The sequence below is a fragment of the Eubalaena glacialis genome, chromosome 13, assembly GCF_028564815.1.
Source record: "Eubalaena glacialis isolate mEubGla1 chromosome 13, mEubGla1.1.hap2.+ XY, whole genome shotgun sequence".
NCBI lineage: Eukaryota > Metazoa > Chordata > Mammalia > Artiodactyla > Balaenidae > Eubalaena > Eubalaena glacialis.
Genome location: NC_083728.1, coordinates 31,619,086 through 31,643,885, shown reverse-complemented (window position 1 = coordinate 31,643,885; position 24,800 = coordinate 31,619,086). Strand labels below are relative to the sequence as shown.

At 39.1% G+C, this 24,800-nt stretch overlaps 1 protein-coding gene and 1 pseudogene across 1 annotated transcript in view; one reads left to right on the top strand and one right to left on the bottom strand.

The window, feature by feature from the left end:
• RNF24 (ring finger protein 24) overlaps positions 1–24,800 on the top strand; it is a 145,443-nt gene that overhangs the window by 79,061 nt on the left and 41,582 nt on the right. The window contains exon 2 of the mRNA XM_061208116.1: positions 18,380–18,529. Within this exon, the coding sequence (XP_061064099.1) occupies positions 18,387–18,529 (143 nt within the window). The 5' untranslated portion in view covers positions 18,380–18,386. The remainder of the gene's footprint in view (positions 1–18,379; positions 18,530–24,800) is intronic.
• LOC133103957 (histone RNA hairpin-binding protein-like) lies at positions 826–1,616 on the bottom strand (annotated as a pseudogene).

Sequence of the window (24,800 nt, the reverse complement as noted above, 5' to 3'; positions counted from 1 at the left end):
TTTTTGCAATGTCATTCCATACAAAAGCAATAGAAACACAACAGTCATAACAAGAAGTTTACAATTGAATATTTGAACAGAAAATCTGTACACATTATCATTCACAGCAATTTTACATGGTAAATTAACTGATTGTAAAAAAAAAAAGTTCTTTCTAAATCCTTCTGCTTTCTTAACTCTTGGAAACAGTATAGGTAGAAGGCCTACTTAGTGCTATTTACAAATACCAAATTAAGACTGTATAACTTACATAAACCCCATTAATTTACCAGCTCAATTTAATATCTTACTATTCAGTGCTCTGTATGAGGAAAAAAACCAATCTTGACATATTGACAAATGGCCCAAACCCTAACCCTTTCCATAAAGATATTAAAGGTATCTGATTATGAGAACACTCGGTCAGATACCAGTAAAGAAAGCACAGTGAACATATGCTTAAGCCCAAACCAGCCATCTGACAAGTAGTAATTTAATGTCTAAAATACTTGTGGAAATCCAGTTACGGTACACTTGTCAGGTTGACTTCAAGGGTGCAGGAGATTAAGCAATTAAGATTGTTGCAAGATTGCTTCGAGTTCAATTTTCCTCGGATTTAGTTCCATTTACAGTTTAAAACACGCAGAATACACTCCCTATACATAAAATTAACGTTTCTTAAGAAAATAAGGCAAGAACAACAATTCACCATGAGGCTGTACACTATTAACAGAAACCTCCAGTTACAAACGCAGGATGCATGCTTGGCGGCCCACCTCCCACCTGGGGAGGCAGCGCTGCTCCCAGTGGCCTCCAGGTGGCGCCAGTTAGCTCATGGCTGAGAAGTCATGAAACTGAAGTCAGTTTCAAGGGTTCAGTTAAACAGGCTTTCAAGTCAAACTCGTCCTCTGCCGGACAGTCCACGTTTCTAACTTTCATGGATGTGCCACAGTACATGTCAAAGTTATCCTGAGAGCTCGTCTGGGACTCAGAGCTGCTCTCCGCGGATTCCATCTCCATCTCCCCGAGGTCAACAGGATGTATTTCTTGCAAATCACATCCTTCTTCCGCTGAAGGATCCCAAAAATGCAGAGCCACCTTCCAGAGTTTGATCTGCTGGTCCCACGATCGTGGACTATACTTCTTGAATTTGTTGGAGGTTTTGGGATGAATGCCAGGCTGTCAAAGGTGCCTTGGGACTTGGTGTTCTTCCCATAGTCGATCTGCTTCTGTCTCCTCATCAGGACACTTTCATCGGTCTCCAAGTCAGCTGGCAATGTTGACATAGACTCCTTCGAATCCGAACTTCCTGATGATGATTTTCTCTCTCTTCCAGAGTCATTTATGAGGAGTTCCCTTTTATATCTTGCAATTTCGTTGTTAACTCTAGTCCTCATTTCATCTTCTTCGACTGCACTTGCCCAGTCTGAACATCTAGAACGGGGCTTAGGGCATTTGGGAGTGGTAAAGCTATCGGGTCTGCGGTCGCCCGGCGGCCTCGCGGGGCCCTCAGCGTCCCCGGACTTCCGGCGCCTCCCCTCGGCCGTGCACTTGCGTCCATCTCGCGGCCGGCGGCGGGCTGTCGTCGCTGTCGTGACGGCTCCCGCACCCGGGGGACTTCGCGGCTGGCAGGCCATGGCGACGCGGCAGGCGGGGTCGTGGGGGCCTGGGGTCCGGCGGTGGCGGTGGCGGCAGCGGAGACTTCCTCTCCGCGTGACACTGACGGACTCCGTTATTTTCTTTGTGTTTTTTTTTCTTTTATCTTTGTTGGAGTATAATTGTTTCACAATGCTGTGTTAGTTTCTGCTTTATAACAAAGTGAATCAGCTATACATGTACCTACATACCCATATCTCCTCCTTGCATCTCCCTCCCAGCCTCCCTATCCCACCCCTCTAGGTGGTCACAAACACCGAGTTGATCTCCCCGTGCTATGCGGTTGCTTCCCACTAGCTATCTGTTTTACATTTGGTAGTGTATATATGTCCATGCCACTCTCTCACTTCCCCCAGCTTACCCATCCCCCTCCCCGTGTCCTCAAGTCCATTCTCTACGTCTGCGTCTTTATTCCTGTCCTGCCCCTAGGTTCTTCAGAACCTTTTTTTTTTTTTTAGATTGCATATATATGTGTTAGCATACGGTGTTTGTTTTTCTCTTTCTGACTTACTTCACTCTGTATGACAGACTCTAGGTCCATCCATCTCACTATAAATAACTCAATTTCATTTCTTTTTATGGCTGAGTAATATTCCATTGTATATATGTGCCACATTTTCTTTATCCATTCATCTGTCAATGGGCACTTAGGTTGCTTCCATGTCCTGGCTATTGTACATAGAGTTGCAATGAACACTGTGGTACGTGACTCCTTTTCAATTATGGTTTTCAGGGTATATGCCCAGTAGTGGGATTGCTGGGTCGTATGGTAGTTCTGTTTTTAGTTTTCTAAGGAACCTCCATGCTGTTCTCCATAGTTAGTGGCTGTATCAATTTACATTCCCACCAACAGTGCAAAAGGGTTCCCTTTAATCAACACCCTCTCTAGCATTTATTGTTTGTAGATTTTTTTGATGATGGCCATTCTCACTGGTGTGAGGTGATACCTCATTGTAGTTCTGATTTGCATTTCTCTAATGATTAGTGATGCTGAGCATCCTTTCATGTGTTTGTTGGCAATCTGTATATCTTCTTTGGAGAAATGTCTATTTAGGTCTTCTGCCCATTTTTGGATTGGGTTTTTTTTTGATATTGAGCTACATGAGCTGCTTGGAAATTTTGGAGATTAATCCTTTGTCAGTTGCTTCATTTGCAAATATTTTCTCCCATTCTGAGAGTTGTCTTTTCGTCTTGTTTAGGTTTTCCTTTGCTGTGCAAAAGCTTTTAAGTTTCATTAGGTCCCATTTGTTTATTTTTGTTTTTATTTCCATTTCTCTAGGAGGTGGGTCAGAAAGGATCTTGCTGTGATTTATGTCATAGAGTGTTCTGCCTATGTTCTCCTCTAAGAGTTTGATAGTGTCTGGCCTTACATTTAGGTCTTTAATCCATTTTGAGTTTATTTTTGTGTATGGTGTTAGGGAGTGTTCTAATTTCATTCTTTTACATATAGCTGTCCAATTTTCACAGCACCACTTATTGAAGAAGCTGTCTTTTCTCCATTGTATATTCTTGCCTCCTTTATCAAAAATAAGGTGACCATATGTGCGTGGGTTTATCTCTGGCCATTCTATCCTGTTCCATTGATCTATATTTCTGTTTTTGTGCCAGTACCATACTGTCTTGATTACTGTAGCTTTGTAGTATAGTCTGAAGTCTGGGAGCCTGATTCCTCCAGCTCCGTTTTTCTTTCTCAAGATGGCTTTGGCTATTCAGGGTCTTTTGTGTTTTCATACAAAGTGAAATTTTTTGTTCTAGTTCTGTGAAAAATGCCATTGGCGGTTAGTTGGATAGGGATTGCCTTGAATCTGTAGATTGCTTTGGGTAGTATAGTCATTTTCACAATGTTGATTCTTCCAGTCCAAGAATATGGTATATCTCTCAATCTGTGTCATCTTTAATTTCTTTCATCAGTGTCCTATAATTTTCTGCATGCAGGTCTTTTGTCTCCTTAGGTAGACAAAAGCTAGGTATTTTATTCTTTTTGTTGCAGTGGTAAATGGGAGTGTTTCCTTAATTTCTCTTTCAGATTTTTCATCATTAGTGTATAGGAATGCAGGAGATTTCTGTGCATTAATTTTGTATCCTGCTACTTTACCAAATTCATTGATTAGCTCTTGTAGTTTCCTGGTAGCATCTTTAGGATTCTCTATGTCTAGTATCATGTCATCTGCAAACAGTGACAGCTTTACTTCTTCTTTTCCGATTTGTATTCCTTTTATTTCTTTTTCTTCTCTGATTGCTGTGGCTAAAACTTCCAAAACTATGTTGAATAATAGTGGTGAGAGTGGACAACCTTGTCTTGTTCCTGATCTTAGAGGAAATGGTTTCAGTTTTTCACCATTGAGAACGATGTTGGCTGTGTGTTTGTCATATATGGCCTTTATTATGTTCAGGTAAATTCCCTCTATGCCTACTTTCTGGAGGGTTTTTATCATAAATGGGTGTTAAATTTTGTCAAAAGCTTTTTCTGCATCTGTTGAGATGATCATATGGTTTTTATTCAATTTGTTAATATGGTTTAACACATTGATTGATTTGCATATATTGAAGAATCCTTGCATTCCTGGGATAAATCCCACTTGATCATGGTGTATGATCCTTTTAAAGTGCTGTTGGATTCTGTTTGCTAGTATTTTTGTAATTGTTATATCTTCTTCTTGGATTGATCCCTTGATCATTATGTACTGTCCTTCCTTCTCTCTTGCAACATTCTTTATTTTAATATCTATTTTATCTGATATGAGTATTGCTACTCCAGCTTTCTTTTGATTTCCTTTTGCATCGAATATCTTTTTCCATCCCCTCACTTTCAGTCTGTATGTGTCCCTAGGTCTGAAGTGGGTGTCTTGTAGACAGCATATATACAGGTCTTGTTTTTGTATCCATTCAGCCAGTCTGTGTCTTTTGGTTGGAGCATTTAATCCATTTACATTTAAGGTAGTTATCGATATGTATGTTCCTATTACCATTTTAATTGTTTTGGGTTTGTTATTGTAGGTCTTTTCCTTCTCTTGAGTTTCCTGCCTAAAGAAGTTCCTTTAGCATTTGTTTTAAAGCTGGCTTGATGGTGCTGAATTCTCTTAGCTTTTGCTTGTCTATAAAGGTTTTAATTTCTCCGTCAAATCTGAATGAGATCCTTGCTGGGTAGAGTAATCTTGGTTGTAGGTTTTTCCCTTTCATCACTTTAAATATGTCCTGCCACCCCCTTCTGGCTTGCAGAGTTTGTGCTGCAAGATCAGCTGTTAACCTTTTGGGGATTCCCTTGTATGTTATTTGTTGCTTTTCTCTTGCTGCTTTTAATATTTTTTCTTTGTATTTAATTTTTGATAGTTTGATTAATATGTGTCTTGGCGTGTTTCTCCTTGGATTTATCCTGTATGGGACTCTCTGCACTTCCTGGACTTGATTGACTATTTCCTTTACCATATTAGGGATGTTTTCAACTATAATCTCTTCAAATATTTTCTCAGTCCCTTTCTTTTTCTCTTCTTCTTCTGGGACCCCTATAATTCGAATGTTGGTGTGTTTAATGTTGTCCCAGAGGTCTCTGAGACTCCTCAATTCTTTTCATTCTTTTTTCTTTATTCTGCTCTGCAGTAGTTATTTCCACTATTTTATCTTCCAGGTCACTTATCCGTTCTTCTGCCTCAGGTATTCTGCTATTGATTCCTTCTACAGAATTTTTAATTGCATTTATTGTGTTGTTCATCATTGTTTGTTTGCTCTTTAGTCCTTCTAGGTCCTTGTTAATCATTTCTTGTATTTTCTCCATACTATTTCCAAGATTTTGGATCATCTTTACTATCATTACTCTGAATTCTTTTTCAGGTAGACTGCCTATTTCCTTTTCATTTGTTTGGTCTGGTGGGTTTTTACCTTGCTCCTTCCACTGCTCTGTGTTTTTCTGTCTTCTCATTTTGCTTACCTTACTGTGTTTGGGGTCTCCTTTTCGCAGCCTGCATGTTCTTAGTTCCCGTTGTTTTTGGTGTCTGCCCCCAGTGACTAAGGTTGTTTCAGTGGGTTGTGTAGGCTTTCTGGTGGAGGAGACTGGTGCCTGTGTTCTGGTGGTTGAGGCTGGATCTTGTCTTTCTGGTGGGCAGGTCCACGTCCGGGGGTGTGTCCTGGGGTGTCTGTGACCTTATTATGATTTTAGGCAGCCTCTCTGCTAATGGGTGGGGTTGTGTTCCTGTCTTGCTAGTTGTTCGGCATAGGGTGTCCAGCACTGTAGCTTGCTGGTCATTGAGTGGAGCTGGGTCTTAGCATTGAGATGGAGATCTCTGGGAGAGCTTTTGCCATTTGATATTACATGGAGCCACGAGGTCTCTGTTGGACCAATGTCCTGAACTTGGTTCTCCCAACTCAGGGGCACAAGCCTGACACCTGGCTGGAGCACGAAGACCCTGTCAGCCACACAGCTCAGAAGAAATGGAGAAAAAGGAAGGGAGGAAGGGAGGAAGGAGGGAAAGGTAATAATAAAATAAAATAAAATAACATTATTGAAATTAAAAAATAATTTTAAAAAATTAAAAAGTAATAAAAAAGGAAAAAAAAGAAAGAAGAGAGCAACCAAAACGAAAAACAAATCTACCAATGATAACAAGTGCTAAAAACTCTACAAAATAAAAGCAGACAGACAGAACCCTAGGACAAATGGTAAAAGCAAAGCTATACAGACAAGATCACACAAAGAAGAATACACATACAAACTCACAAAAAGAGAAAAAGGAAAAATATATATATATATCTGTATATATAAAAAAAAAGGAAGAGAGCAACCAAATCAATAAACAAATCTACCAATGATAATAAAGTCTAAATACTAAACTAAGATAAACGTAAATCCAGAAAGAGATTAGATGCAGAAAGCAAACCCCAAGTCTACAGTTGCTCCCAAAATCCACTGCCTCAATTTTGGGATGATTCATTGTCTATTCAGGTATTCCAGAGATGCAGGGTACATCAAGTTGATTGTGGAAATTTAATCTGCTGCTCCTGAGGCTGCTGGGAGAGATTTCCCTTTCTCTTCTTTGTTCGCACAGCTCCTGGGGTTCAGCTTTGGATTTGGCCCTGCCTCTGCGTGTAGGTCGCCTACAGGACGGGGTTAAAGTAACAGCTGATTAGGGGGCTCTGGCTCACTCAGGCCAGGAGGTGGGAGGGGTATGGAATGCAGGGTGAGCCTGCAGCGGCAGAGGCTGGCATGACGTTGCAACAGCCTGAGCCGTGCTGTGTGTTCTCCTGGGGAAGTTGTCCCTGGATCACGGAACCCTGGCAGTGGCGGGCTGCACAAGCTCCCGGGAGGGGAGGTGTGGATAGTGACCTGTGCTTGCACACAGGCTTCTTGGTGGCTGCAGCAGCAGCCTTAGCGTTTCATGCCCATCTCTGGTGTCCACTCTGATAGCCGCAGCTTGCGCCCGTCTCTGGAACTCGTTTAGGCGGTGCTCTGAATCCCCTCTCCTCGTGCACCCCGAAGGAATGGTCTCTTGCCTCTTAGGCAGTTCCAGACTTTTTCCTGGACTCCCTCCCTGCTAGCTGTGGTGCACTAGCCCCCTTCAGGCTGTGTTCACGCAGCCAACTCCAGTCCTCTCCCTGGGATCCGACCTCTGAAGCCCGAGCCTCAGCTCCCAGCCCCCACCCATCCCAGCAGGTGAGCAGACAAGCCTCTCAGGCTGGTGAGTGCTGGTCGGCACCAATCCTCTGTGCGGGAATCTCTCCGCTTCGCCCTCTGCACCGCTATTGCTGCGCTCTCCTCCATGGCTCCGAAGCCTCCCCCCGCCACCCCCTGTCTCCGCCAGTGAAGGAGCTTCATAGTGTGTGGAAACTTTTCCTCCTTCACAGCTCCCTCCCAGGGGTGCAGGTCCTGTCCCTATTCTTTTGTCTCTGTTTTTTCTTTTTTCCTTTGCCCTACCCAGGTATGTGGGGAGTTTCTTGCCTTTTGGGAAGTCAGCTCTTCTGCCAGCATTCAGTAGGTGTTCTGTAGGAGTTGTTCCACATGTAGATGTATTTCTGATGTATTTGTGGAAAGGAAGGTGATCTCCATGCCTTACTCCTCTGCCATCTTGAAGGTCTCTCATAAGGAAAGGTTTTGATTTGATAAATCTTTTTTTCTTTTTTAATAGAACTAAGGGTAAAACTTTTAAAAATAAGTTGGACATTAGAAAGTTCCCAAATTTGTTAATATGCCCAGTTCTCTTTTTTTTGGCCTCACTGTGGAGCTTGTGGGATCTTAGTTCCCCGACCAGGGATTGAACCTGGGCCCACGGCAGTGAAAGAGCTGAGTCCTAAACACTAAACCACCAGGGAATTCCCATTAATGTGCCCAGTTCTAACTGTATGTTTCCCAAGTTTGCTTTTAGAAACCCAGAGTGCATCCCTCTATATACACATAATTTTGAAACGCTTGTTAAGTTCCTGGATCTAACATAGGGCAGGCCACAGCAGCCTATTTTTATTATAGGTGAACCTTGAAGAAAGGCCTTGCATGTTTTCTTAGGTCAGACTCCCAAGACAATAGAAATAAAAGCAAAAATAAACAAATGGGACGTAATCAAACTTATAAGCTTTTGCACAGCAAAGGAAACCATAAACAAAATGAAGACAACCTAACGGAATGGGAGAAAATACTTACAAACTATGCAACCAACAAAGGCTTAAGTTCCAAAATATACAAACGGTTCATGCAACTCAATATCAGAAACACAAACAACCCAATCAAAAAATGGGCAGAAGACCTAAACAGACATTTCTCCAAAGAAGACATACAGATGGCCCACAAGCACATGAAAAAATGTTCAGCATCACTAATTATTAGAGAAATACAAATCAAAAGTATGGTGAGGTATCTCCTCTCAGCGGTCAGACTAGCCATCATTAAAAAGTCTACAGAGACTTCCCTGGTGGTCCAGTGGTTAAGAATCCACATTCCAATGCAAGGGACGTGGGTTTGATCCCTGGTTGGGGAGCTAAGATCCCACATGCTGCAGGGCAACTAAGCCTGCATGCCACAACTACAGAGCCCACGCGCTGTAGAGCCCACGCGGCCCAACTAGAGAGAAGCTCGTGCACCGCAGTGAAGAGCCCGCGTGCCACAACAAAAGAGCCCATGTGCTGCAACTAAGACCCGATGCAGCCAAAAATAAATAAATAAATAAATATTTTTTTAAAAATAAAAACTCTACAAATAACAAATGCTGGAGAGGTTGTGGAGAAAAGAGAACCCTCCTACACTGTTGGCCAGAATGTAAATTGGTGCAGGCACTATGAGAAACAGTATGGAGGGTCCTCAAAAAACTAAAAATAGAACTACTGTATGATCCAGCAATCCCACTCCTGAGCATATATCTGGAGAAAACTCTAATTCAAAAAGATACATGCACCCCAGTGTTCATTGCAGCACTATTTACAATAGCCAAGACATGGAGCCAACCTAAATGTCCATCGACAGAGGAATGGATAAAGAAGATGTGGTACATATATACAGTGGAATACTACTCAGCCATAAAAAAGGAGTGAAATAATGCCATTTTCAGCAATGTGGATGGACCTAGAGATTATCATACTAAGTGAAGTAAGCCAGAAAGAGAAAGACAAATCCCATATGATGTTACTTATATGTGGAATCTAAAATATGATACAAATGAATTTATTTACAAAACAACAGACTCACAGGCGTAGAAAACAAACTTATGGTTACCCAAGGAGAAAGGGGGTGAGGGAGGGATAAATTAGGAGTTTGGAACTAGCAGATAAAAACTACTATATATAAAATAGATAAACAAGGTCCTACTGTATAACACAGGGAACTATATTTAATATCCTATAATAAACCATAATGGAAAAGAATATGAAAAAGTATATATATATATTTATATATACATATATATACTTATACAGAAGATAGAAGTGGAAAAGGAAAAAAAAGAATTTTCTCCTTTTTTCTGGAAAAATTCCAAACCTAGGCAGAATTCTGAAGTGAGCATGTCATGTGAGACTTCTCCCCTTCTCTGAACACATTTTTCTTGTTTCTTTCTTTACTACAGACCTGGCACCCAGTGCCTTGTTGAATTAGACTGAAGTGCACAGTGGTGTGCGTGATGTAATGTGGCCAACAACCTCTTCCAGTAGATGATGCTAACCAGGAAGGGAGATGAATTTGCCCTGTCAGGCCTCTTCTTGGTGTGTTCTGTATGGACTGCCTCCCTCCTAGAGTAAATACATCAACTTAAAAGAGGAACATAGAGGACTGCAGATGAAAAAAGAGACAGTAATGTACATGCTGTGAGCATTTGCAGGCAGCATCACATAGATAATGTAAAAGCAGAAGTCACGTTTAAGAGATCTGAAAAGTATTCCAGAGAAGTTGGATGAAGTAACAAAATAAAGCATAAAGCTCTAAGAAAGAGGGAAATAATGCTAAAGATACAAAAATGGGGGATAAGTTGAGAATTCACAGAATATACTTGAGGAAAAGAAAAAAATTTTAATAGGGAATGAAATAAAAAGCCGGATAAATGAATGAGAATGTTTAAACAGGTTCCAGGTATTGATCATGTTATGTGTATGTTAGTTATACATGTTTCCTATGAACAGATGTATAGGACAATAGACACAGAGGGTTTTTTCCATGATTATATGAAAGTAAAAGGTGAAAATAAAAAAAGAACAATGGTGTGAATGAAAGAGGCTGTGTGTATCCACTTGCTTTATCTTCCCTCCTGGCTTAATGTAGGAACCCACCTGGGCTAGGCTGCGAGCTTGGACTTGTGTTTCCTTGGCCCAAGAAGACTGGCACATATCAGCAGATGCCTCACCATAAAAGGGGCTTCACCACTCCAGTCTTTGTTTTATATATATATAAATTTGTTTATTTATTTTTGGCTGTGTTGAGTCTTTGTTGCTGCGCGCAGGCTTTCTCTAGTTTTGTGGCAAGTGGGGGCTGCTCTTCGTTGCGGTGCACAGGCTTCTCATTGCGGTGGCTTCTCTTGTGGCAGAGCACGGGCTCTAGGTGTGCAGGCTTCAGTAGTTTTGGTGCATGGGCTCAGTAGTTGTGGCTCGCGGGCTCTAGAGCGCAGGCTCAGTAGTTGTGGTGCATGGGCTTAGTTGCTCTGCAGCATGGGGGATCTTCCCGGACCAGGGCTCGAACCTGTGTCCCCTGCATTGGCAGACGGATTCTTAACCACTGAGCCACCAGGGAAGTCCCACCACTCCAGCCTTGAGCACCTTGGAGTTCCTGCTTTCCCTTAGATTTTGACTGGGGCAAAATATGGTGAGTGAATCAAGCTACACGTTTCCTCTGCTGAAGGCTTTAAAAATATAATAGGTAGAAAGTGTTCCACTGAAGAAAGACTTAAAAATGGAAAGGAACACCCAGGACATGGTGAAATGTTCTTCCATGAAAACAATAACAACACCTAAATAGGATAACCAGGAATTTTGTGTAGAAAGAAGTATCCAAAAATTAACCATAAAATTGATATATTTAAAGATGAAGTTAATGATCTTTAGGAGACACCAGCTGTAGATAATAGAATAACTAGGACAAGCCAGGAATATAACGTGAATTTATATAGCTGTTTGTTAAGAGTCTCTCACTTACTGAGAGACTAAAAGCTAAACACAAAAGAGTACATACTGTGTGGTTCCATTTGAACATGAAATTCTAGAATAAGGAAGATAAATCTGTAATGATGGAAATCAGATCAGTGGTTAGGAGTGGTGATTAACTGCAAAGGGGTACAGGGAATTCTCTGGGGATAAAGAAATGTTCTGTATCTGATTAGGATGGTGGTAACAAGGGTATATTCATTTGTCCAAACTCTTTGACCTATACACATGGGTGCATTTTTAGTGTAAATTTATGTCTCAGTTTTTTTAAAAAGATTAACAAAGTCTAAGATAATTTTTTCTTAGAAAGTTTTTCTTGGATGTCTTGTATTTATAAGAAATATATGGTTTTTAATGGTTTGTGAACCACAAATTATAAAACACAGCAGTCTAATTACTGGTGTCTCTTTTTCTGAGCATTTTTGAAGCAAAAGTAGAATACTAACTACTGGGAGGATGCTGATGTATTGTCCAGGGAGCAGGAACTGGTCTAAGAAGAATGAGACCACCAAACACACTTCAAGAAACACTGCTGCATGGTTAAGGATCCGCCTGCCAATGCAGGGGACACAGGTTCGATCCCTGGTCTGGGAAGATCCCACATGCCGCAGAGCAACTAAGCCTGTGTGCCACAACTACTGAGCCTGCATTCTAGAGCCCGCGAGCCACAACTACTGAGCCTGCGTGCCACAACTACTGAAGCCCGCGTGCCTAAAGCCTGTGCTGTGCAACAAGAGAAGCCACTGCAAGGAGAAGCCCACGCACCACAATGAAGAGTAGCCCTTGCTCGCCAGAACTAGAGAAAGCCCGCACGCAGCAACGAAGGCCCAATGCAGCCAAAAAAATAAACAAATAAATTAAAATAAATAAATTTATTAAAAAAAAAAAAAAAGAAACACTGCTGCAGCCCATCTAACTGTGGTGTACTGTGTGAAGCTCTGGTCCTCTGTGGGGCCAAATCTCTATCCCTTTTGTATGTTGGTGAAAAATCCCATTGCTGATAAAAAAAAAAAACCTCAGATATTTGTCTTTTTCTTTCTTTTTTTAAAAAATAAACTGATTATGATTAAAAATCTTCCAACAAACAAAAGCCCAGGACCAGAGGGCTTCACAGGCGAATTCTATCAAACATTTAGAGAAGAGCTAACACCTATCCTTCCCAAACTCTTCCAAAATATTGCAGAGGGAGGAACACTCCCCAACTCATTCTACGAGGCCACCATCACCCTGATACCAAAACCAGACAAAGATGTCACAAAGAAAGAAAACTACAGGCCAATATCACTGATGAACATAGATGCAAAAATCCTCAACAAAATACTAGCAAACAGAATCCAACAGCACATTAAAAGGATCATACACCATGATCAAGTGGGGTTTATTCCAGGAATGCAAGGATTCTTCAATATACGCAAATCAATCAACGTGATACATCATATTAACAAATTGAAGGAGAAAAACCATATGATCATCTCAATAGATGCAGAGAAAGCTTTCGACAAAATTCAACACCCATTTATGATAAAAGCCCTGCAGAAAGTAGGCATAGAGGGAACTTTCCTCAACATAATAAAGGCCATATATGACAAACCCACAGCCAATATTGTCCTCAATGGTGAAAAACTGAAACCATTTCCACTAAGATCAGGAACAAGACAAGGTTGCCCACTCTCACCACTATTATTCAACATAGTTTTGGAAGTATTAGCCACAGCAATCAGAGAAGAAAAAGAAATAAAAGGAATCCAAATCGGAAAAGAAGAAGTAAAGCTGTCACTGTTTGCAGATGACATGATACTATACATAGAGAATCCTAAAGATGCTACCAGAAACCTACTAGAGCTAATCAATGAATTTGGTAAAGTAGCAGGATACAAAATTAATGCACAGAAATCTCTTGCATTCCTATACACTAATGATGAAAAATCTGAAAGTGAAATTAAGAAATCACTCCCATTTACCATTGCAACAAAAAGAATAAAATATCTAGGAATAAACCTACCTAAGGAGACAAAAGACCTGTATGCAGAAAATTATAAGACACTGATGAAAGAAATTAAAGATGATACAAATAGATGGAGAGATATACCATGTTCTTGGATTGGAAGAATCAACATTGTGAAAATGACTCTACTACCCAAAGCAATCTACAGATTCAATGCAATCCCTATTAAACTACCACTGGCATTTTTCACAGAACTAGAACAAAAAATTTCACAATTTGTATGGAAACACAAAAGACCCCGAATAGCCAAAGCAATCTTGAGAACGAAAAATGGAGCTGGAGGAATCAGGCTCCCTGACTTCCGACTATATTACAAAGCTACAGTAATCAAGACAGTTTGGTACTGGCACAAAAACAGAAACATAGATCAATGGAACAGGATAGAAAGCCCAGAGATAAACCCACGCACATATGGTCACCTTATCTTTGATAAAGGAGGCAAGCATATACAGTGGAGAAAAGACAGCCTCTTCAATAAGTGGTGCTGGGAAAACTGGGCAGGTACATGTAAAAGTATGAAATTAGAACACTCCCTAACACCATACACAAAAATAAACTCAAAATGGATTAAAGACCTAAATGTAAGGCCAGACACTATCAAACTCTTAGAGGAAAACATAGGCAGAACACTCTATGACATAAATCACAGCAAGATCCTTTTTGACCCAACTCCTAGAGAAATGGAAATAAAAACACAAATAAACAAATGGGACCTAATGAAACTTAAAAGCTTTTGCACAGCAAAGGAAACCATAAACAAGACCAAAAGACAACCCTCAGAATGGGAGAAAATATTTACAAATGAAGCAACTGACAAAGGATTAATCTCCAAGATTTACAAGCAGCTCATGCAGCTCAATAACAAAAAAACAAACAACCCAATCCAAAAATGGGCAGAAGACCTAAATAGACATTTCTACAAAGAAGATATACAGATTGCCAACAGACACATGAAAGAATGCTCAACATCATTAATCATTAGAGAGATGCAAATCAAAACTACAATGAGATATCATCTCACACCGGTCAGAATGGCCATCATCAAAAAATCTAGAAACAATAAATGCTGGAGAGGGTGTGGAGAAAAGGGAACACTCTTGCACTGTTGGTGGGAATGTAGATTGATACAGCCACTATGGAGAACAGTATGGAGGTTCCTTAAAAAACTAAAAATAGAACTACCATACGACCCAGCAGTCCCACTACTGGGCATATACCCTGAGAAAACCATAATTCAAAAAGAGTCATGTACCAAAATGTTCATTGCAACTCTATTTACAATAGCCAGGACATGGAAGCAACCTAAGTGTCCATCATCAGATGAATGGATAAAGAAGATGTGGCACCTATATACAATGGAATATTACTCAGCCATAAAAAGAAACGAAATGGAGGCATTTGTAGTGAGGTGGATGGAGTTAGAGTCTGTCATACAGAGTGAAGTAAGTCAGAAAGAGAAAAACAAATACAGTATGCTAACATATATATATGGAATCTAAGGGAAAAAAAAAAAGGTCATGAAGAACCTAGTGGCAAGACGGGAATAAAGACACAGACCTACTAGAGAATGGACTTGAGGATATGGGGAGGGGGAGGGGGAGGGGTAAGATGTGACAGGGTGAGAGAGTGGCATGGACATATATACACTATAAATGTAAAATAGCTAGTGGGAAGCAGCCGCATAGCACAGGGAGATCAGCTCGGTGCTTTGTGACCACCTAGAGGGGAGGGATAGGGAGGGTGGGAGGGAGGGAGACGCAAGAGGGAAGAGATATGGGAACATATGTATATGTATAACTGATTCACTTTGTTATAAAGCAGAAACTAACACACCATTGTAAAGCAATTATACTCCAATAAAGATGTTAAAAAAAATAAAAAATAAAAAAAATAAACTGATTAGTTTGAAATTTAGGCTGAGATTAGAGATTTCAGGACCTATGGAATTACATAAAGAGGAAAATGGTTTTCACGTGAATGAAGTCAGAAATGCCAAGTAAGATCCAACAGTGCACTGTATGTTCTATTTCTTCTCTTCATTCCTACAAAGAGCAATTACTAAATAACTTTTACATTTGTAATACCTAAATAGCAAAGAATGCTTATTATGATGATGTTGAATAGTAGCTTTCTTTTTAAAGATTGTCTTACTTTAAAAGATTATTCATACTCATGCTGAAAAGATATTATAATGAAAATATTATAAAATTAATATATCACTAGACCAGGATTAATATCTTGGAATAATACACCATCTACGTAGACTGTTGGGACAACATATCAGTTGTAGCTAAGCAATTCCATTTACCAAAAGAAAGGGGGGAAATTCCTAAAATGTGTTCTGCATCAGCATATCCCCTGCCAACTCCCATTCTTCTGTTAATGGGTTGTAAGGCCCTAACAAGAAGGGTGGACTCACAGGAAAGTTGTCAGCAGCCAGACCCCAGGAGCACTGAGGCAGATGTCTCTTCCTTCTGATGACAGTGCTACGTCTAATACTCCATGTCTGTGTCTCTGTTCAGAATTCCCCCAGAGTTTGTTGGTGGTGCCACCCAGTACAAGGACACCTACAGCGTAGCGTTCTCACACCACTGGCTCACTCCCAGCTGGCCTATATTGATAGTTGCCTTTGGCCAAGATAGGTTTCCTGCCTCTGGTGGCCAGGTTGTCAGGTCACTTGACACAAAGCTTGGCAGTGTGTGCAGAGGAGCTCCCTGAGGAAGGAGCATTTGGTTTTGTAGAATCCTCTAGAGAGACTTGATCTTTGCTAGGGCATCTTTTATGTTCTCTACTACTTTTTTTAATGTCATCCCTCTCCCCGACCCCTCGCCAAAATGCACACACACACACACATTATAGCCTTAGTATTTTGCCCTAACTCTTAGAGTTTTCAGACACTTCAGTATCTATCATCTCATTTTATCCTTCCAGGAATCCCTTGAAGTTGATAGGATAAGCATTGTCCCATTGATAATGGGACAGATGGACCAAGTATTGACATCTAGCTAGTGACATCCTGGGAACAACACAGAAAGTTGCTGACTGCAAACCAGTCCCTTTTTCCACCATAAAAGTTTCCATCTGTTTGCCTATTTTTTCTCTATTAGCCCTCCCAGGATGTACATTTAATCTCTTATTTCCTAAGGTGAGAGTTACTTTACCAAGACAAATTTGTCCGGTGAGGGGTATTTCTAAAGGACTGAAGGATAGTCATCTAAGTCTTGACTGTAGGAAGAGTCATTAAGTGAAGCCCTGTCAGCAGTATGGAAGAGTTAAGTTTTGGCAGCTGTAATTTTCTTATAGCTGTACAATATATGTGCTAGATATATTTAGTAAAGTACTGCTTAACTCCTTCCTTCTCTTCCAAGAAGATCTGAGTGTAAGAAAAAGGAAATTACATATTTGAATAAAAGCACTTGCAGAAAATGGTTGAATGTTCAAAACTAAATATTATCCATTATTTATGTTTGAAATTTCTTAGGAGTTTCCATGGGATGAAGTAGGTCTTTACAGTTCCTAGTATAAGTTATTAGAAGTTGGAAATTAAAGTAATAATAACACTGAGGCTTCAGATACAACCAGTCAGTATCTCAATGTTGTCTATAATATAAATATACTCTTCCAACAAGGACACGAAAGATCTGCAAACACATTTGTAATGTACCTTGTATAAATAAAAGTAGAAGCATTTTGTTTGGAGGAGTTTTGTTTAGTTTTGTTTTGATTTTGGCAGTAGTCATAGTTGTAATCCAGTTACCATTATGTGGTCTTGATAATCAAGACTGGCAGTTGCTCTTTATTTTGTAATGAATCAAAACGACAAGGAAAGTTCAAGCATGAAGGTATGATGAGCCACTTTATCACTATAGCTCATCACCTAAAGAAGGGGGCAACCTCTATTCATGGAATTTTAACTGTGTAGTGATCAGTAGGTAGTAGCAATCTAATCGACAAAAATAGTCCCCTTTTTAGTGTTTAAACAATATTTGCTGTTTTTTTATTATAAAGACTAGAGCATATGGGCTGAGGGCACTGGCTTTGGAGTTGGAGAGGCCTTGACTCCCATACATACTTGGTCAGTCATGGCTATGTGACCAAAACTGTAAGTTTTGGTTTCCTTATCTATAAGATGGGGGAGATGTTATGGTACCTATAGAAATTTTATGTAAGAATTAAATAAAATAAAGCCGGTAAAATGCTTAGAACAAGGCCTGATTTTTTTTTTTTGGCCGCGCCACGCAGCTTGCAGGATCTCAGTTCCCTGACTAGGGATTGAACCCCTGCCCCCGGCAATGGAAGCACAGAGTCTTAACCACTGGACCGCCAGAGAATTCGCCCGAGTCTGATTTAATAAAGTGTTTTTTAAAAAAAAAAAAAAAAAAGAAGAAGAAGAAAATCAAAATGGCTAGTAAACCACAAGTCATTATTAACATTTTGATATGTTGGCTTTCAGGCTTTTTTCTGCTACACACACATATACACACACACACACACACACCCCTATATGTACACATATATTTACATATATAATCCACCTTTTTTTCAACCCTTTACAAAATTGGGATCTATTTTATATACAATTTATATCCTGCTTAATTTTCCTATATATCTTTATTAAAATTTAAAATTTATTGAAAACAGGTTTTCATGACCAAATAATATTGTAACATATGACTCTATATAATTATTTAATCATTATCTCCTTGTGAGACATCTAAGTTATTTCCAATATTTTACCATTATAAATATTATTACTTTAAAGGTTAAAGAGTTTTTAAAATCTTAACATTTTTTTTTCCTTTTTACTTCTTTGACGTTGAACATTTTCGTATATTGATGTTTATTGATTATTGGCATTATTTCAGTGAAATAATGCCAATACCTCTCTGTGAATACCTTTTTGTAAAGCTTTTTAGGTAGGATCTCAAGCTTCTGGAGTAGTTCCAGGTACATAATAAGTACTCAATAAATATTTGTGGCATGATTAATGAATTAATGGCAAGGATATTAACCCTATGTCTATCATATTTGTTTCAAGCCTTAAGGAAAAATTTGCCTCTGTACATGTACAAAGATAATGCTATCTTGGTTTTTAGTCTTTATAACCTAATTTTTTCCCATTCTTTTCTTTCCCCACAGTTCATCCATGAGCTCGGATTTCCCACATTACAACTTCAGGATGCCTAATATTGGATTCCAGAATCTGCCACTCAACATATATATTGTGGTTTTTGGCACTGCTATATTTGTCTTCATCCTTAGTTTACTCTTCTGTTGCTACTTGATTAGGTAATCAATTTTCATTCTGTGTTGCTTCAATGTATGTTAAGCAATCAATAATAAATCAACTTTCTGCCCTTAGGTTAAAATGTTTTATACATATGATAATTAGCAAATTTTCTAAAATTAAGGTGGCTTAACATTTTAACCTTCTGTGAGTTACTAATCAGTAAAACGCCTTTATTCAGTCTTCAGTCTTATCTGCTGAGGAGGTATTTTACACTAGAGGAGAAAATTGTCCACATTTGTTTTTCTAACATATTAGCACCTAGCCCAGAGACACTTATGTTATTGTCCCCAAGATTTAATCTACTTTCACAGAAATTTCAAGATTGCTTTTCAGGAGGGTGTTAGCTAAAGTCATTAGGGATCAGAAAACAATGTCCAAACAAGATACAAGGCTTTAAACAGATTTTTGTGGTTTCTCAAGAATATCTGAAGCTCCCATTTGTTGTTGAATTGGTCAGGTGTACAGGTGATTGATTATCTGCATAAAACACTATTCAACAAGCTCTGTAGCACATGTACAGACAAGTGATAAAGGATAAAATACCCACTAGAAGGAGTAATGGATTTGGCCAGTAAACTTTCATGGTTGACTGACTCATAATTGTTTAAGCAAGCATTTTTCTCTTTCTAAGTTTTTAAATAGGGCCTAATTTTCTTCTTTTTTTTCATTTTAATACTTCTTAAAAATTTTTATTTTATATTGGAGTAGAGTTAATTAACAATGTTATGTTAGTTTCAGGTGTACAGCAAAGTGATTCAATTATACATATACATGTATCCTTTTTCAAACTCTTTTCCCATTTAGGTTTATTGAGCAGAGTTCCCTGTGCTCTACAGCAGGTCCCCAACCCCCAGTATTGGTCCGTGGCCTGTTAGGAACCGGGCCACACCGCAGGAGGTGAGCAGCGGGTGAGCCAGTGAAGCTTCATCTGTATTTACAGCCACTCCCCATCACTCGCATTACCGCCTGAGCTTCACCTCCTGTCAGATGAGCAGTTTCTCATAGGAGCGCAAACCCTACTGTGAACTGTGCATGCGAGGGATCTAGGTTGCGTGCTCCTTATGAGAATCTAATGCCTGATGATCTGAGGTGGAGCTGAGGCGGTGATGCGAGTGCTGGGGGGCGGCTGCAAATACAGATTTTCATTAGCAGAGAGGTTTGACTGCACAGAAACCATAATAAATCAATGTGCTTGAATCATCCCCAAACCATCCCCCTCCCCACCCCAGGCCGTGGAAAAACTGTCTTCCACAAAACCAGTCCCTGGTGCCAAATAGGTTGGGGACTGCTGCTATACAGTAGGTCCTTCTTGGTTATCTGTTTTAAATATAGCAGTGTGTACATGTCAATCCCAAACTCCCAGTCTGTCCCTCTCCCCCATCCTTCCCCCCAGTAACCATAAGTTTGTTCTCTAATTCTGTGAGTCTGTTTCTGTTTTGTAAATAAGTTTGTATCTTTTTTTTTTTAGATTCTGCATATAAGTGATATCATATGATATTTGTCTTTCTCTGTCTGACTTATTTAGATGATAATCTCCAGGTCCATCCATGTTGCTGCAAATGACATTATTTTATTCTTTTTAATGGCTGAGTAATATTCCATTGTATATACATACCACATCTTATTTACTCATTCATCTGTTGATGGACATTTAGGTTGCTTCCATGTCTTGACTATTGTAAACAGTGCTGCAGTGAACATTGGGGTGCATGTATCCTCTCGAACCATATTTTTCTCTGGATATATGCCCAGGAGTGGGATTGCTGGATCATATGGTAGCTCTATTTTTAGTTTCTTAAGGAACCTCCATACTGTTCTCCATAATGGCTGCATCAATTTACATTCCCACCAACAGTGTAGGAGGGTTGCGTTTTCTCTACACCCTCTCCAGCATTTATTATTTGTAGCCTTTTTGATGATGGCCATTCTGACTGGTGTGAGGTCTCATTGTAGTTTTGATTTGCATTTCTCTAATAATTTGCGACGTTGAGCATTTTTTCACGTGCCTCTTGGCCACCTGTATGTCTTCTTTGGAGAAACGTCTGTTTAGATCTGCTGCCCATTTTTTGATTGGGTTGTTTGTTTTTTTGATATTGAGCTGCATAAGCTATTTGTAAATTTTGGAGATTAATCCTTTGTCAGTTGCATCATTTGCAAATATTTTCTTCCATTCTATGGGTTGTCTTTTCATTTTGTTTATGGCTTCCTTTGCCGTGCAAAAGCTTTTGAGTTTGATTAGGTCCCATTTGTTTATTTTTGTTTTTATTTCCAAATAGGGCCTAATTTTCAAAGCCAAAGCTGAGACTGTAAAAATTTTTACACCGTATTCAAAGAGCTTTATGGAATAAAAGAGAATTGAATTTTATTAAACAGCTGTACATCTAACAGTTTTTAGTGTTTGCACAGTATATGATTATGTTAAGATAAATACCATCATCAAATATCTTTCAGCAATAATTTATTGTTGCCACTAGTGTTTTGGGGGCACTCACTTACTGATGGTCAAATTCAAATGAATTTAGTGTGTAGTTTCTGATTTTCTGACAAGTGAATTTACATTCTTCATAGAAAGTGAATCTTTTTTTTTTTTTAATAGATGAATCTTTTCTGAAGTTCTCAAAACTGTAATTGCCCCTTATATGCTGTCTGCTTATGATTTTTAGGTCTTGTTCAGAGAGATAAATTAAATACTTAGCTAATATAATTATAGCATTCAGGAAAAACATTTTAAAAATCTGTTTATTTCCAGAAATTTCCTTTTGCTAACATTTTTAAATAATAGTTTGATTTTAAAAAATAATAATAGTTTGATAAATGTTATGTAAATATTCAGCATTTTTTTTAAATTAGGGAATTAGCCATGGCACAAACAGGACCTCAGAGCATTAAAATCTATTTCTTTTTTTCAGACCTACCAAATTTTTTGGTAATTCCTCTCCAAATAGTGGTTTAACTCAGAAATTTGTGAATTTAATATCTGAAACCAAATTATTTTTAAAAAGAAGACAAAAATATAACAAAATATTTTTTAAAAAGGAAGGGTTAGCATATAAAATAATCTAAAATGTGTAGCTTATAGTATATTTTTTATTACTTTGTCAAAGAATTAATTAAGCCTTTAACTTTTTTGTTTTAAGAAAAACACTAGTATACCAATTGTGATTCTGGGTAAATTTTTTGAGAAGTAAGTTGTGAAACACCATTTTATCTCATTGTTTTCCTTTTAATAATCAAGCAAATAAGTAAAGAAATAAAGAAAAAAACTATAGCAGTTGTTTTCATGCATTATCATTGTAGTACATTTTATCATTTTTGTATCTTTTTTATTATTAAGCTAACAAAGCAAATAAGTGGGAATCTTCTACACTAAAATAAAATTACCTTGTTTAATCAGAGAAACGAGTCACATTCAAACATTTCTAAATTTCATTTACAAGTAATTGGTACCATTTTGAAATTTTAATCACAATGTAAGACGTTTTCCCTTTCTGTTGATCTCAGTTTGTTGCTTTTAACCCTTCAGGTGTTAAGTTTGGATTTCACAAGTCATTTACAGTTAATCTGGAGATTCATGGATTCAACTCCTCTAATATTACCCAAGCCCATTTTTAGATGTAACTTAAGTTCTCCAACACCTTCCCAGGGAGCTATTATGTTCTCAAGTAGAAAGATCCCTCCAGCCACAACCAAACTCATCAGAACCATAGGAGGAACACAACTTAAGTCTAAATGAGACACCCAGCACCAACCACAATCTTACACAACATTGTAGTATAGAATTTTCTGCCTGTGATAGGGCTATGGATAAATCACTACTGGGGCACAAAAGAAGGATGTCTTTGCTATTTTATAACAAACCGTATAATATTCTAATTTATGTTTGTTATTCATCTCTGTCCCCAGATAGATATTTGTTCTGTTTGCTGTATCCCAAACACCCAGAACAGTGCCTGGCACAATATCGGCACTCAATAAATGTGGTTAGGTAAATGAAAGAATGGTGTCCCTAATAGGAAGTTAATAGATATGCATAAAACTGAAAAATCAAGAAGTAGCAACACAAGAAACATATTTAGAAACCTGGAAGTAAATATCAAAATAGTGAGCTAAAGGGAAAAAAATGGTTATCTCTGGGGAAGAGAGCAGGATTGCTGATTTTTATTGTTGTTGTTGTTGTTACTAACCTGTAAAACTATATATAACTTTGAAACATATGTAATTAAAAATTAAAAATAGAGGGAAATTTTTGAGTTACCTACTAGAAATTATAAGGTCAAGATAATGACAGAAAAGATAGAGAGGGTGCTATGGATGGTTGTGAGAAATATTTGAGAGGTGAAAATGAATAGAATTTGGTGACTGGACATAAAAGACAAGGAAAGGATGAGCTTAGAATCTTTCCTGGACTTCTGATTTAGGCAGCTGGGTGGATAGCAGTCCCTTAACAGAGAAAGAAAGTGGATGGGTAAGTTTGGGGTGGAAAGATGATAGATTCTGTTTCAGACATGGGAGGACTGAGTTCCCTATGTAACAGTTAAGCTGTTTAGTACACAATTTGATATATAGGTCTAAAGCTTATGAGAAGTCAGGTCTGGAAAAAGGAGATGATAATAGGTGGAAGCTGAAGCCAGGAGTGTCCCATAAAGATAATGTATATAGTGAAATAAAATGGGTCCAGGACAGAATCCTAGATAAACATTGACATTTAAGAGTAGCCCATAAGAGAGATTAGGAAGGGATAACAGGAGACAGGAGGAAAATCACAAGAGAGGTACCCCACAAGTAGGGCTTCAATGGATTGAGTCAGTTGTGTCAGCCGTTCTCAGGGAGGTCCAGTGAGAAGAATTGAAGAGTTCCCATTACACTTGACAATTAGCTTTGCATTCATAATCTTAGTTAGAAAAGGTTCAGTAGAATAGGTACACAGGTGATGAAAGGTGGGTTATAATGGGACAAAGCCTGAGGAGCAGGTGAAAATGGATACAAGGAATATAACCTCCTCTTTCTTTGAAGAATATTGGCTAAGAAAAGATTAGGGGTGGGGAGTGCAGTTTCCTGTAAATTAAAGAAGTTTTGTTTTGTTTTGTTTTTGGCTGCACTGGGTCTTCGTTGCTGCGCGCGGGCTTTCTCTAGTTGCAGCGAATGGGAGCTACTCTTCATTGTGGTGTGGGGGCTGCTCATTGCAGTGGCTTCTCTTGTTGCACAGCATGGCCTCTAGGCACGTGGGCTTCAGTAGTTGCAGCACGGGCTCAGTAGTTGTGGCATGCAGGCCCTAGTGCACGCGGGCTTCAGTAGTTGTGGCACGTGGGCTCAGTAGTTGCGGCACGCGGGCTCTAGAGCGCGGGCTCAGGAGTTGTGGCGCACGGGCTCAGTTGCTCCGTGGGATGTGGGATCTTCCCAGACCTGGGATCGACCCGTGTCCCCCTGCATTGGCAGGCGGATTCTTAACCACTGCACCACCCAGGAAATCCCTAAGGAAGTATTTTGTTGTTTGGGGTTTTTTTAAGATAGAGATTTAGGGATATTTATTAATATAATATTAAGGAGAATGAGCTAGTTGTAGAGGATTTGTGAGAAAGAATGAATCGTGGAAGTGAGGAGAGGCATACCTAAAAGTTACAGCAATATTGGTTTTAAACAGGAGAATACCTTCTTAAGACAGAGATGAAGGTAACTGGGAAGAACAGTACATATGTAGGTATGTGGGGCTGGGAGCAAGGGAGCTGCATATCTGAAAACCTCTTTCTCTGAAAAGTAGTTGAAAATGATGGGGAAGGAGGTGGTAGGATAAAGCTTGAAGAGCGTGGCAAGGGTTTGAAATGACTACTGCATGGAAGCTTAGCATACTCAGCATGAATAAGTAGAATCAAAGAGCAATGTGGGTTTCAATTTCAGTGCTTGTGATTGGTCTGTTCATATTTTCTATTTCTTCCTGGTTCAGTCTCGGCAGGTTGTGCATTTCTAAGAATCTGTCCATTTCTTCCAGGTTGTCCATTTTATTAGCATAGAGTTGCTTGTAGTAATCTCTTATGATCGTTTGTATTTCTGCAGTGTCAGTGGTTACTTCTCCTTTTTCATTTCTAATTCTATTAATTTGAGTCTTCTCCTTTTTTCTCTTGATGAGTCTGGCTAATGGTTTATCAATTTTGTTTATCTTCTCAAAGAACCAGCTTTTAGTTTCATTGATTTTTGCTATTGTTTCCTTCATTTCTTTTTCATTTATTTCTGATCTGATCTTCATGATTTCTTTCCTTCTGCTAGCTTTGGGGT